This window comes from Acanthochromis polyacanthus, chromosome 9 (genome assembly GCF_021347895.1).
Source record: "Acanthochromis polyacanthus isolate Apoly-LR-REF ecotype Palm Island chromosome 9, KAUST_Apoly_ChrSc, whole genome shotgun sequence".
NCBI lineage: Eukaryota > Metazoa > Chordata > Actinopteri > Pomacentridae > Acanthochromis > Acanthochromis polyacanthus.
In genome coordinates, this window is record NC_067121.1 from 26,521,673 (window position 1) to 26,535,728 (window position 14,056).

The 14,056-nt window shown below is 41.7% G+C and overlaps 1 protein-coding gene across 1 annotated transcript in view; it reads left to right on the forward strand.

The window, feature by feature from the left end:
* Positions 1-13,661, forward strand: part of kcnab1b (potassium voltage-gated channel subfamily A regulatory beta subunit 1b) — a 32,015-nt gene extending 18,354 nt beyond the window's left edge. The window contains exons 8-15 of the mRNA XM_022202109.2: positions 1,997-2,040; positions 6,735-6,821; positions 10,851-10,936; positions 11,441-11,561; positions 11,648-11,742; positions 11,896-12,016; positions 12,125-12,213; positions 12,312-13,661. Of these exons, the coding sequence (XP_022057801.1) occupies positions 1,997-2,040; positions 6,735-6,821; positions 10,851-10,936; positions 11,441-11,561; positions 11,648-11,742; positions 11,896-12,016; positions 12,125-12,213; positions 12,312-12,401 (733 nt within the window). The 3' untranslated portion in view covers positions 12,402-13,661. The remainder of the gene's footprint in view (positions 1-1,996; positions 2,041-6,734; positions 6,822-10,850; positions 10,937-11,440; positions 11,562-11,647; positions 11,743-11,895; positions 12,017-12,124; positions 12,214-12,311) is intronic.
* The last annotated feature ends 395 nt before the right edge of the window (positions 13,662-14,056 follow it).

Sequence of the window (14,056 nt, forward strand, 5' to 3'; positions counted from 1 at the left end):
TTCCACCACTACACATACTTCACCTCTTTAAATCTGATATAGCTCAGTAGACTGGTGTAAATTTAACTTAAGCTCATCCTCTCCGAATTTCAAGGTATTTTAGTCTCCACCTCAAATGGATTTAGAGAACAACTGCTTAACCCCCAACTGAGTGAGCCGTGAGACTGAGAGAGGCTTTTCAAGCATCTCTTTTCCCCGACATGCAGGAGACACATTTGCACATTGATATTTTCTGCCTATTGCACTTCTTGATAATCTGAAGGAGGAATGGCGTGTTTTTGTTTTTGTAATCCATTAATATTACCCTAAGCAGACTGGAAAACCACAGGAAGGAGAAAGGGCGGCAGAAAGACAAAGAGTGAAATGAAGCAAGATGGAAAGGAAAACAAATAGCAAGCAACTTCGTAAAAACAAAAAAAAGAAGTAGAAACACAGTGGAACAGAAAGAAAGAAAGTAAAAAAAAGAAAATGCAAAGATGGGGAAAATTGTAAAGTGACTGAGTAAACACATTTTCAGATGTACCAGCAGCTGTTTTCCGCTTTGGGAAGCACTGCATGCTTAGTGCTACATGGCAGGCAATTTAGCGGCCAGCTTGTAAACATAATGAAGCATTTAGCAGCTACAGAGCCAGATATCTTCCTGAGGAGCTGGTGGAGACCAAAACGGAGGAAATTAGGACACTGAATATTGGGTGTCCATTTGGAATCTGAATGAAGGTTAAAGTAAAAGGAAAAATACCACAATTGAGTGCCTTACTTACTTTAGATATTAGTTACACCGTTTTGTATTGTACATTGTCTTGGTAGTAAAAATGTTGACGATGGTGTTCTCTTTGTCAGAACTTGGCACAATAGCCTGTCAAAACTAGTAAATATAGAAACATAGCTGGAGTGAGGTGAAGTATAAAGTTGAAAATGGAATTTTAAAAAAAGTACAAATCTCTGTACATAAATGAAGCACTTGGGTAAATGTGCTTTCTTATCCTCTATCTGTTCTGTATCTAAAGGCAAATGCTGTATGAATCTTGAAGTATTTGGGCAATATAATCATGTTGAAATATTGAAAATTGCTCCAGGCTGCACAAACTTTCATTTTTCAAAATGTGATTGTCTCTTCTTTCCTAGATAGAGTTCCTATAGGCTATTTTATCTGCAATTCAGCAAAACTGTGCTAGCATGGAAGTCACTGACAGCAAGTGTTGTGTGCATAGCCAAAAACGGTTTTGGTTGGACCCCAAAAAGTGTAATGTGGTTATGAGGTTGTTTCCTCGAGATACATGCATTTATCTTTTTTTAATACAATAGCATTTGATTAACAATTTATTTAATTAGTAGGTTGTGATCAGACAGTCACAGGACTCTACTCCATGCCCATAAATCTACATGTAAATTATATTCACATCTCATCATGTGTCACATGGTCAGCTTATTTGTACTGTGAGGGCTGTCACAGTGACCAGTGTCTGTCTCTCCTTGCTTAAGCCTGTGGTGTGAATTTCTTTGATGCAATGGCTGGTTAGCTCAGGATTAGAAATGTAACGGTCACCGGTTCCCCTCTTGTTCGGAACCTCATTTGTGTAGTGGCTCTCTCTTGACAGATTTTTTCTCTTTAAATTTGCAAATGGGTAATATAGAAATATTCTGGCAAGCAAAGACCCTCTTCTTAGAACATCCAGGAAGGACGTCCAGCAGACATCCGAGTAATGTCCTAGACATCGGGACAACTTTTATTTCAAAACTATTTTTTGGCCCTAACAGGACATCTTTACTGGATGTTGTAACAAAGGTCGTTCAGCTTGAAAATGTTTAATGGATGACTGCCCACTGCTCAGACACACTGCACAGTTTGTCTGTCTGCAGGCACACTGGGGATCTTTGAATGACTGCATTTCCCTTTGGTTGTTTACATACAAGATAATTATACATATGTGCATTAATGGTTGTGCTTCTGTGTGTTGGCAAAGCTGACATGCACTTTTCTCCCTCCTGCTTGCAGAGCAGAGACAGAGAGAGGCCTCAACAGAAAACACATCATTGAAGGTAACAGGTTTATTTCTTCTCCTCTGCTTTGTCCTTCACATCACCCCATCACTATGAGGCCCGCTGCACTCCCGTAATCTCCCTCTTTTATCTCTTTTCCTCCTCCCTCTTTGTTCCTGTCTGCATCTCTTCTCACCTCTTTGATGTGCACGCAGCTGAATCTGAATGCTGTATTCGCCGGCGGTACATCGGACTTTGACAGATGTTTTGTTGTGTTGCTGCTTGTAATACCTTTACAGGTGTCTGTCTAAGAATCTGTTGCATCGTAGGATCCATTTTAGCGTCTCCTCTGTTAGCCTCTTTAAGAAGAGTTTTGGTCTTGCTGCAGCTTGTAGTGAAAAAACTTTCATGGTGCCCTTCACTAGATTCACGCCGCTTCTCCAACAGCTTGCCATCCGGTCCACAGCGCAATGCACCTCCTGCAATGACTCAGCTCTCTCACATTATTAACATTCACTGCAGCCTCTGCAACTTTCCCCCTAAACAAGACATGGGGAATACACTTAGAGGGGGTGAGAAGAGACGAACAGGGTAGACAGAATGTACAAGGGAGGGGAGGATGGAGAGGGGACACAAAAATGGCACCACAGTTGAACCTATCCATGATGGATGGTATTCATGAGACAGTAAGTTGCAGTGTCACTTTCACCCCTGGTTTGACACGTTTCATCTGATGAACTAACAAAGTGAAACATCTGCTGACACCATCCTCCTTACTGCTGGTTGAAGGGCCCACCACAGGCCTGTCAATGAATCGTTTGATTAAGTGACATTCGCTGGTTATGATTGGATGTCAACACTTAACGATCAGTAGCAGAGATCCTCTGAGATTAAACCTGAGGGGGCAGTGCAATAAAATGTCAAGGTCACTCGAACAGCCAGCAAGTGTGTTCAGCAATTTCCTCACAGGACAAAGGAATCCAATGATAATTCAAGCATTTCAAAAACTCTCTCGTAAAACACATAATTAAATGCATTATTCATCGCAGACACTAGTAGAGTAGCTTTGTTGTGCAACATCTCTTCCCGGTTTCCAAAAATAGACCCCCTTCACAGCCAGTAAACTCAAGCTAATCCACGAGACAGAAAGTGGAAACTGCTCGTGATGACGGTGCAGGCTCAGATTAGGATCCATGTTATGGGTGTTTCTGGGATCGTGGGGTTTCGGATGACAGAGGAAGGAATAAGTGGCTGTAACGGTGGTGCAGAGAGTATAACTGTCAGCTGGGATTAGTGGGTGATGATGACGCCTCTGGCGCTAATCTGCCATACGCGCACACATTTACTCCAGAGCACCATAGTGCCTCTTGCCTTGTGTCTCTATGACTCTGCTGTCCTCCTTTGTGACAGCCTCCTGTGTGCGCTTTTCATTTCTCATCTGCTCCTCTGTGTGTGTGAATGGAAGCTCATCTGCTCACAATACTTTGTTGCCGTCTCCCAGCCTCTCCTCAATATACAATGTTACTCCTCCAGCAAATTCTGAGCGTGACCTTTCTTCCGATCACTCGGTTTTCTTGTTATGCTCTTCCCCTTGAATTGCTTGGCTCTTCAACCGACAGCATTTAAGTCTGTAAGAAAGCTAAAGGATTGCACAGGTGCAGGATTTTCGTGGAGATATTGATCCAGGCTCGGCTTGACGGTGATTAAACCTTCTACAGTTATCAGTCTGACTGAAAAGCAATGAATGAGCTGAAAAAAATGACAGCTGTATAATAGACACAGCTAAATATTTGTGATAGGAAAAAACAATCATTAATAACAACAATTCTATTATTTTTAGAGCGCCATATCTGCTGGCTCCTACACCGATCAGCCACAACATTAATAGTGTGTAGGTCCCACTAAGACATTGGCAGCCAATCCTTTGGGTTCTGTAGGGATATGCCCAAATGCAGATGGAAATTTGGGGATAATAGGTGCCAAATTAACATCCTGTGCTCTTTATCATGCTCCTTGAACCATTTATGAGCTGCAGGGCGCGATCTCCTGCTGGGAGATGCCTCTGCCATCAGGGAGTGCTGTTGCCATGGTTCAATGTTTATGTGGGTGGTACGTGTCAAAGTAACATCCATAAGAGCGCCAGAAACCAACATTTCTCAGGAGAACATTGCATAGTATTGAGATGATCAATGAGTCTCACTGTACTTGCCAGTAGCATGCTGTGGCTGATCGGCTCATGTTGCCAATATAGATCAGAATTTCATTTTTCAACAACAAAAACAATGTCTTTTTTCAGTTTGCATTTTCTACTTCAAGCCACATCTTGTATTATTTACACCACACAAAGGAGTCCCATTGTTTTACTTCTACTTCGTCCTTGTCTTTTCTCTCTGTTTTGTAGCAAGGAATAATGTGAAGCGAGAAGATTATCCATTATTTGCTCAGAGTTTGCCAAATGAAGCTGCCATTAGCCACGATTAAACTGTATCAGTTAAAAGTGTCTTTAGCATATCGCTTATAAATTAAATCTTTCATTCATAAGATAAAGAATGTGTTTTGTCACCCTCTCAAACATGATCTAGTTTTGCTTTGATTAGAGGAAGAGACTAAACAGACATGCCCACAAGCTTAACGATCTGGATCATAGCACTTTGCTCATTTACAGTACTGAAATGTGCTGCAGTGGGAAACGTAGAAAACATTTCACAGCAGGAACCGAACACATGCAATTAATTACATAAATGACAGCTGAATCCCAGTCAAGTGTTTAGTAACTGGTGTTTTGCCCACATGATCACTCATCACTCATCTGTCATTATTTACTGGGCCAAGAAGCTCATATGAATATTAACCTTCATAAAGCATATAGGACAGAGAGGCTTTCTTTTTCACAAGCTAGCACTCAGCAAATCATCTCTTATTAAGTTAAGCAGTCGGAAACAACGTTATTTGGCAATTTATGATGGACGTAGGATTGAAGTGATAAAGGACAGTTTGCTTTTTTTATTTTATTTTGCTTGGTAGTGCTGACAGGGTTGCAAACGGTGTCACATTTTGTTGTTTGGCAACCACAACATGGAGTCTACTGGGTAAACCAGACTGAACATGACAACTCAGATTCACATGCGAAGCTAGCCGGATCTAAAGATGTGGCAGATGCAGCTGGAAGGCCTTGAGTCACATGAAGTCGACTGTCACTTTGCCATGTTTATGAATATGGTGACTTCAAATCCCTTGGGATCTAATTCACCCTTCTTTTCCTTTAACTTGACCTTACTAGACTTTTGAATGTCTTTTCTCTGTGTGTTGTTCCTCTGATCTGGGCATCATCACACGTTTAGCATCCTGCAAACAAACCAGATATTCTGTAACAGGGGTGTCAAACTCATCTTTGTTCAGGGCCCACATTCAGCCCAATCTGATCTCAAGTGGGCCGGACCAGTGAAATCACAGCAAAATAACCTATAAATAACCACTGATTTTTCCTTTGTTTTAGTCCAAAAAAGTAAATTCTGAAAATGTTCACATTTAAGGAATTATCTTTTTATAAAACATCATGAACAACCAGAAATTTCTGAAGCAAATTAAAACAAATTTCAGAAACGTTATGCCACAGTTTATCATTTACACATTACAACTTACAGATCACAGAGGATCTACAAAGGATCAAAACATTTAGTCACAGGTTTCTGGAACTGAACCATATAGCGTTTTACTTTATGATCAAAATGACTAAAATCAGACAAAAAAAAGACAAAAAGCAACAAAAACAAGACAAAAAATGAGGCAAACGGCCCCAAGCAAAACAAAAAAGAGGAAAAAAAAAAGTTACAAAGTGACCAAAAGAAGTGGGCAAATGACACAAGCAAGACCAAAAAAACATAAAATGACAAAAATGATTTACAAAACAAGGAATAAAGCGAAACACAAATGACAAAAGTAAGACAAAAAACACAAGCAAGACAAAAAGGAAACTCAAAACGACAAAAACGAGAAACAAAGTGACAAAAACATGAGACAAACGACAAAAGTAAGACAAAATCAGACAAAAATCACACAAAATACTACAAAAATGAAAAAATGAGACACAAAATAACAATCTAGTATTCTACTTTATGATCAAAACAACTAGTGACGGTTTAGAAATAATTTTAAATTTACAGTTTTGCAAATTTACAATCTGCAGTTAATATCTTCTTTCTGATTTTTACACTTCACAAAGTCGTCCCATGGGCCGGATTGGACCCTCTGGAGGGCCGGTTTTGGCCCGTAGGCCTCATGTTTGACACCCCTGCCCAATAAAATTGTTCCTGTCTACATGATTAAGATGATTTGGATTAACAGCAAACTGTCCAAGGTGATTACGAGTGCTTTTCTTTATGCTAATGTGTCTTCCTTCACTCGAGTCAGCTGCTCCCATCAGCTAGAACGTGAGAGATAGGAAACACCTGCATTTTCTTGCTTTAAGCTCTAGAAGAAGCTTCCTCTTATCTCACTTCATGTCTCCTGGGCATTTAAGGGATTGAAAGGTCCTCCGTGATGTGTGATTTCCATGTTGCAGGAGGAAAGAAAAGCATAATGAAAAGCACCCTATCAGTCTTCTCTGCAGATCCAGGCCACCTGCTATGAATCCGCACACATATTCCAGCTCTACAAGAAATATGCCCACAGCTAGTGCATCCTATGTGTTTTCTTTTTTCTTCAGTTTTTTTTCCAGCCCATGTCTTACTCAAACATCTCTTTTCTCACTTCAGGCTTAAAGGGCTCCCTCCAGAGGATGCAGCTCGAGTATGTGGATGTGGTTTTTGCCAACCGGACAGACAGCAACACTCCCATGGAGGGTGAGTGATTGTGACCAGGGCTGGTGGGGCTGGTGGAGGGTTGGGGCAGGGACAATACATGTTGTTCTGTAAACTGAGAAGGTGAGAAATACTGATGAGACTGCTGTCCTTGCCCGACTGGTGGCCTTTGACTTTGACCAAAGGGGTTCGTCTTTGTGGTCAAGTGTGTGCGTTTCCTGTCTGACGCACACACTACAAGTAATCTGACAGTCTTGCCTCATGTCTTGTCCTCTATTTTCGTCTACCAGTCTCCCTCTATTTCTCTTCCGTCTCTGCGGGATCGCGAGCTTCCACAGGGCCTCTGAGCTGCACCCGCTTCCAGCCCTGCCTGTTCTTCAGAAGCAGGATTATCTGGCCCCTCCGGGGGAAGCTGGTGTATTTTTGGGCTGGTCTCACTAGATACAAGCCCTACTGTGCGCTCTCTTCCTTTTGCACTCCAGTGCTGCCTTTCCCACACATCTACCGTATGTCACCATTTTACTTCTTTGAGACACTTCCTCCCTTTTGATGCGGCCACCACAGACACTTGGGCCCCCTTTTTTCTGTCTTTTCACACAAACTCCCTCATCCACAAGTAGTAGCTGCCGGAAAAGATGGAGCCCCACTGATCTTCCCAAAATATTTTCCATTCTTTCCCCTTTGCCTCGCTTTGCTTCCTCCCATGTGAGCCAGCAGACCGTGGGAGGCCAATCTGTCATATTATCGTTCCAGGGGCCTCGCTGTCACTGGTGGTACTGGTGACTGGCAGGCGGGCCCCACAGCATGCTCCGTCAAACCTTTTAGTAATTTGGCTGTACAGATAAAGTCACTTCACTGTGTCGAGGAGTCTAATCCGAACGACAGAATGATTGACTGAGAGTCTGACAGGATGATGGGAAGTGAACAGAGAAGGATGTCAGATGAAAAATATACACAGATACATGTGACAATAGATAGACACAGTGTGGTCTGCGATACACCTGATGTCTTTATCAACATAAAACAGCTGTGCATAAGATACGATATGATAAGATATTGCACATTAAACACATGATGCAGGAACTAATATGATGAATATTATGAGTCATTGTGTAGAGGCTCGTATCTTCTAAATAGTTCATTTCTATTTCTCTGTGAGCATTTGCAGTTTGCAGGACTTGTTATGCACATTTCTGAGGTATCGATCCACACACCCACATCATGCTCCAGAAACTTAAACTGGATTTCCCACATCAATGAAAGCATTTAATCTCCAAAGGTGTTATAAAAATAAGAATATTGAGCCAACTAACAGGTGCCTCTGCACGCACTTGTGTTTGTAAATGTTCTTGTGACTTTAACGACTTTCGACTTTGTGTGAGACGACTCGTGTCGCCTTGGGGACGAAAAAAGTGATGTCATGGCTACAGAGTCTGTCTTTGTTACCATCACTGCTTTCCTTCTCATCTACTCATCCTTCTCTGACTCCTCGCTACTCCACCTCTCTCTACGATGCTGTCGACTTGTTGTGTTTTTTTTTTTGGCCAACACCCAGGCAGGGACGGCCCCACTGTGTGTCACAAATGTCTGACTTCCTCGCAAGGCTCTGACTCCTTCTTTCATGTCTTCTGCTGTTCCTTATTGTTGGATCTGTCAGCTGTAGTGATGGGACTGTAAAGAAGTTCTCCCCGGGCTGACATCTCATGTAGCATGTCACCAAATTGTGCCATTTAGAAAAATACTCAGATTATAGCAAAATATGATGAGAATGGTGCCTCTAGGAGATGCATCTGTGCCTCTCGCGTGCATGGTCAGTTCACTTTATTAATAAATACACCGTAGCCTGCAGAGTAAACCGTCTGAGTCTCTGCATAATGTTGCCACTCAAAATGTGATTTTATTTGATGCAGTAATATGAAATGAATTGAGTCCATTCAATCAACTGAGTATGAGAGTATCCCCGACAGAGAGAATAAAGATAAAGAGGCCGAAGGAAAAAAGCACACACCGCATCAATAAAAAGATTGTATATCAATCCCTCCGGCCAAGTGTTTTCTCTTGAGAGCAAATGAAATTTTACTTCCACTGCATACTGAACACAAATGTCAGGACATTCTTTTAAGTGGATGCCGTCTCACTCCTCAAATGCTTAGCAATACGGGAGAGAATGCAGGATGATCTCACCCAGTGTGTACATCTATCCTTCTCTTCATTGCATTTTCAAAACCTTGCTTCTCACGACCTCAGAACTAAGACGGGGCCTCATCAGGCATTGAAAATCTCCTGGGATGTGACATATTGAAGACTGCCCTGTACGTGAGGATGTAAGCTTCAAAAAGGAGAAGCATCTCTCAATATGCAAATTCTCACACGGTTATCTGCCCATCAGTGAGGAGGTTACTGTGATACCTGCTGGCTGAAGGTAGCCAAATGTTCAGACTCAGGGGCATGTTGCTGCTGTGAGAAGGCTCAAGGACAGTCTGACAGCGGCTGGCATCCAAGCAGCTTGTAAGATTCTCTTATATATATGCTAATGAGTGATTCCAGAGCTACCATAGTAGGCAGCCAGCTTCAATTTCCATTTTTTCATGCTCTTCTGTTGAGCTAATTGCCAGCTGGATGCACAACTGATGGCAATCTTTGCATCTGAATGTACACTAAATCATATGTTCACTGCGTAGGGACGGAGTAGATTTTGCAGATTGTGCACATGCATTTGCCCACAGCTTCACCCACATCAAAAAGCTGCTGTGGGTTTTTCGCGAGCCGGGTGTTGATTGCGTTCGCTGGATATATCACCTGAGCTCCACGCTCAGTGTGGCATCTGTTGGTGGAGGTGATGACTCACTGTGGCCGTGTGGAAAAGAAACTTGACACTAAGACGTGGACGTGGCCATGAATCAAGCTGTCGTCCTTCCCTCTAGGCGCCAAGATTATTCATGTAGTCGCAAACTCATGAACTGTGTGTGCCTTTACGGCTCCTGCTTGGTTCACTATTTTTCCTTCTGTCCATCCATCCCTCCAGAATCTCTCTCTCCCTCTTTGGAGCAGATGTACTGTTATTCCTCTACCCTCCCACCTGCTTCACCCACACGCACACTTGCTCTCTGTCTCTCGCTGAGCTACATTTCGGTCCAGAGAGAGAACTACTGATGAAAAGGAATCACTCTTTTTTTAATCACACTCTGCTGTGGTCTTGTCTCTTCACCCTCATTTCCAGTCTCTCTGCTTCGCGTCTTGCACCCAAGATTTGCATTGTGCTAATTTAGCAGATGTTTCATTCACGCGTTTGAGTGCAGTTACAAACCAAAGCAATCACATAAATGACTTTATCGCCTTCTTGTTGTTTTCCTCGGTAGTGAGAAAGTTTGTGTGAAGCATTCAACAGATGCACATTCAAAGTAATAGCTGTGTTTCCTCTTCCTCCTCCTCCTTCTGTTTGAGACGTCCTTGGTTAAAAACTCCTTTGAGGAAGTCGTTCACGGTTTTTATTTAAAACAATTTTGCTTACTCACTATTACACCAACTCTGACTTTCATGCTGAATCTGCAGGCAAAAATACACAAACCACCAAAGGCCGTTGTGGTTGACTTCAGCCCCTTCAGTTCCAACTTGCTATAATTTGTTCCCCTGAATGAGCAACATTCGGCCAAGGTTGGCTGAATCTTTTCATTTAACCCCTGCAGCATTTGGCCACATTAAGCAGTGTGAGCCCAGCAAACAATATCTGCCTACATAGGAGTTGTAGAGGAGAGAAGTCTTTATCACCAAGAGGCTGAAAATGTCTGAAGGATCTGTTTTTTGCCATTTTGACTGAGGCTAAATTTTGAAGTTCCCAAAGTCCTCTTTAAATCTTCAAGTCTTTTTGATATATTTTTCATCATCTTTTGAGAATGACACCTAAACTAGCTCTCTTGTCGTATAGGTTTTGAATGCATGATGTGAAAATATTCTAAGTTAGGATCTTGCAAATCAATATGAGCAGATTTATTTTTCCTCTAGTTTGCTATTGTGGCGCCATCCACTGTTGAATTATTGACATTGTACGTCTGTATTCATATTGTTTTACAGAGATAGTGAGAGCAATGACGCATGTGATCAACCAGGGGATGTCCATGTACTGGGGGACATCACGGTGGTCGGCCATGGAGATCATGGTGAGTGATGAAAAACATGTTGTGACTCTTAGAACAGACAGCATGAAATGAAAACCAGCTGGGCGATACGTTTGTATGTATGATATTGTGCAGATTTTTGAAACGCCTCCAGAAACAAATGTGCTCTCTAAATTAGTACTATTAAGCAAGTACAGAGTCACATATCGTGCAGAATGATTTCAGACGATGGGAGGTTGCATTTACATGCATATATTTCATCTAATTTTCAGAACATCATCATGATGATCATGAGGTGATTTCAGACGGCTAGAATTCAGGAAATGTGTTTATCATGGTATCCATTTCAGCTTCACTACTGAAGCTATCAGCCCAGTGATAGATATCCAGTCTTCTTTACGCTCTAATGGGTGACATGAAAGAAATCCAAAGCATATATGCCCTTCAGATAAATTGGTTGTTAAACACAAAGGTCAGTTTTTGCAAGTCTCCTTATCTCTTGAACAATTCCTCTGTTCTTGTTATTCCCCTTTCGCATTCAATTAGGAAGCATATTCTGTGGCCAGGCAGTTTAATCTAATTCCACCGGTGTGTGAGCAGGCTGAGTATCATTTCTTCCAGAGGGAGAAAGTGGAAACTCAGCTTCCTGAGCTCTACCACAAGATCGGTAAGTCTATATTAGGTTTTCTCCTGATGTCAGGTTTTGTTACAGATTTTATGTCCTGTTGCTCAGTGGTAATTACACTGTTGCAGGTGTGGGTGTCGTGTCTTGGTCCCCTCTGGCCTGTGGAATTATCACTGGAAAGTACGAGAACGGCATCCCAGAAACCTCCAGGGCCTCAATGAAGGTACAGGTTGAATTACATTAAACCACCTCTCCAGAGCTGTATTGCTGAACTCATATCTGCGTAGTACAACCAACGCAGCACGAACTGGTTCAAGTTATTTCCCCCTAATTTTCACGTGTGACTCTAACGCTTCTGCTTTCCCTCCACTTTTAGCCATACCAATGGTTGAGGGAGAAAATAATGAGTGAAGATGGGAGGAAACAGCAAGCTAAGCTAAAAGAACTGACTCATATTGCGGAGAAGCTCGGGTGTACTTTGCCACAGCTAGCCATAGGTAAAGTACAGATGGCACAGCAGATACTGCGTCTGCTTCCTATATCTGTCATGTTAATGTTTGTCTTTATAAGACTTCTAGTGATATCCTCCTGTGCCCAATCTTTAGCCTGGTGCCTGAGGAACGAGGGGGTGAGCTCAGTGCTTCTGGGGTCCTCCAATCCAACCCAACTAACAGAGAACCTGGGAGCCATTCAGGTACAAAGGCATTTTTAAACCTGTATAATCACTTCATTAACTGGTCTTTAGCACAGCCTTGATGTTGATGCAGTTTTTCTCTATTTTGTGCATCTCAGGTAATTCCAAAGATGACAGCAGGCATCGCCTCAGAAGTGGATCATATACTGGGCAACCGTCCACACAGTAAAAGGGACTTCCACCATTAGAGAACTATGCTCAAAAAGCTTATCAAAGCTCACTATTCACAGCCATGGCACCATGAAAACGTGTGCCCAAGATTGCTTGTGTGCGTGTGTGTGTGCGTGTGTGTGTGTGTGTATGTATGACTGTGCGTGTGACTGTGCAATGTGTTCTGCTCGGCTCCTTCAAACAGTTCTCATTAATGTAAAGTGAGCTACTTGACAAAGCATGCATGTTACAGCTATAAGCAGGCAGCCACTGGAGTAAACATAAGTTAGAGGATCCAGCTAGAGATGATTTCTGGTGAGAAAACCTCTTCCACTCTGACAAACTGCATGTGCAGAAAGTGCTGAACCATAAATTCATGAAGAAAAATATTACATAATTTAGACATGACACTTGTTCAAATTACTTCTGTGAATATGGCTGTCAGTGCAAGTGAAGAAAACTTAGCTGAACTTACTGTCCCCCAAAAAGCATCACATTAAGCATCATGAAAGTGCAGTAACCACACAGCAAAAAGAAGATCTGCATCAAAATGTACTTAATGTTAAAGAAATCTACCTTACTAGATGTTTGTGGTGTGTAAAAAAGATTCTTTGGCGAGGTTTAGAATTCAGCAGATGGCATTAACACTCCTCATTGCAGCTGGAGCTGGCCTGTCAACATGATGTGTTGTTTCAGTACTGGATGAACTGAAATTCTTCTCACGATGTTTCCGCTAAAACCAAGAGAGCTAATTTTAACAAAAATGTTTCAAAACATCTGTACTGACTGTTATAGATATATACATATATTTCCTAAATACGCAGCTATGTCAAAATGAGATTCTTGTCTCCTTATGTTATATTCTTTTTTTTTTTTAACTTATGCAAAAGCACTGCAGAGTGTACTTTCCTGCTGGGATCCTTCAACCCTTTTTGTTTCTCCTCTTCCAGACTCTCTGTCAGTAGTGATAAAGTCTGACTCATTTAACTTCAGTCTGTGTTGTGGCTAAACCATTTGTCTAGTCTGAGTTGGAGAGACGATCCTCCTAAGAGGGAGCTTATGGATCTAACGAACAAAGCCATGTAGCTAATGAAGTGACTCAGTTAGAAAAAAATAACACCATATGGACCCCTGCAGTAACTGCACCTGGAACACACTGAATTTTTACCCAACTTCTCCCTGATGCCAGTTTTACATAATGGAATTATCTTTATTATGTTTTGTTTGTCCAAACATGTATTTTGGTGTTGTTCATCAGATTTGTACATGAAAATAAAAAGCTCATAATTCTCATGTGATATGTTTTCAAGATGTATGATTGTTTTCTATTAATGTAATGGGTGCATTATTTTTTCTAACCCAGTCAAATAAATTAACATAAAGGTCCCTTAAGGTGAAAATCTATTTTTATTGTGTTTTTTATTTGTCATATATGGAGAGGTGTAAAGTAAAAGCTGGTATGATGTGTAGACATTTACTTTAGCCATTTCTCGAGCCCAATACAACTATATAACTTCCAGCTTTACACGCCAGTACAAATTTGACCTAAATGCTACATATCAGTATGACCAATACTCCTCTAGTTCAAACTTTGTGTAATCCTGCCCCCTCACTGCCTACTGTTCCCAGGTGACCCATTCAGAATAGCAGCAGCCTCACAGTCTACCAGTTTTTTTGTTTGTTTACTTGTTTG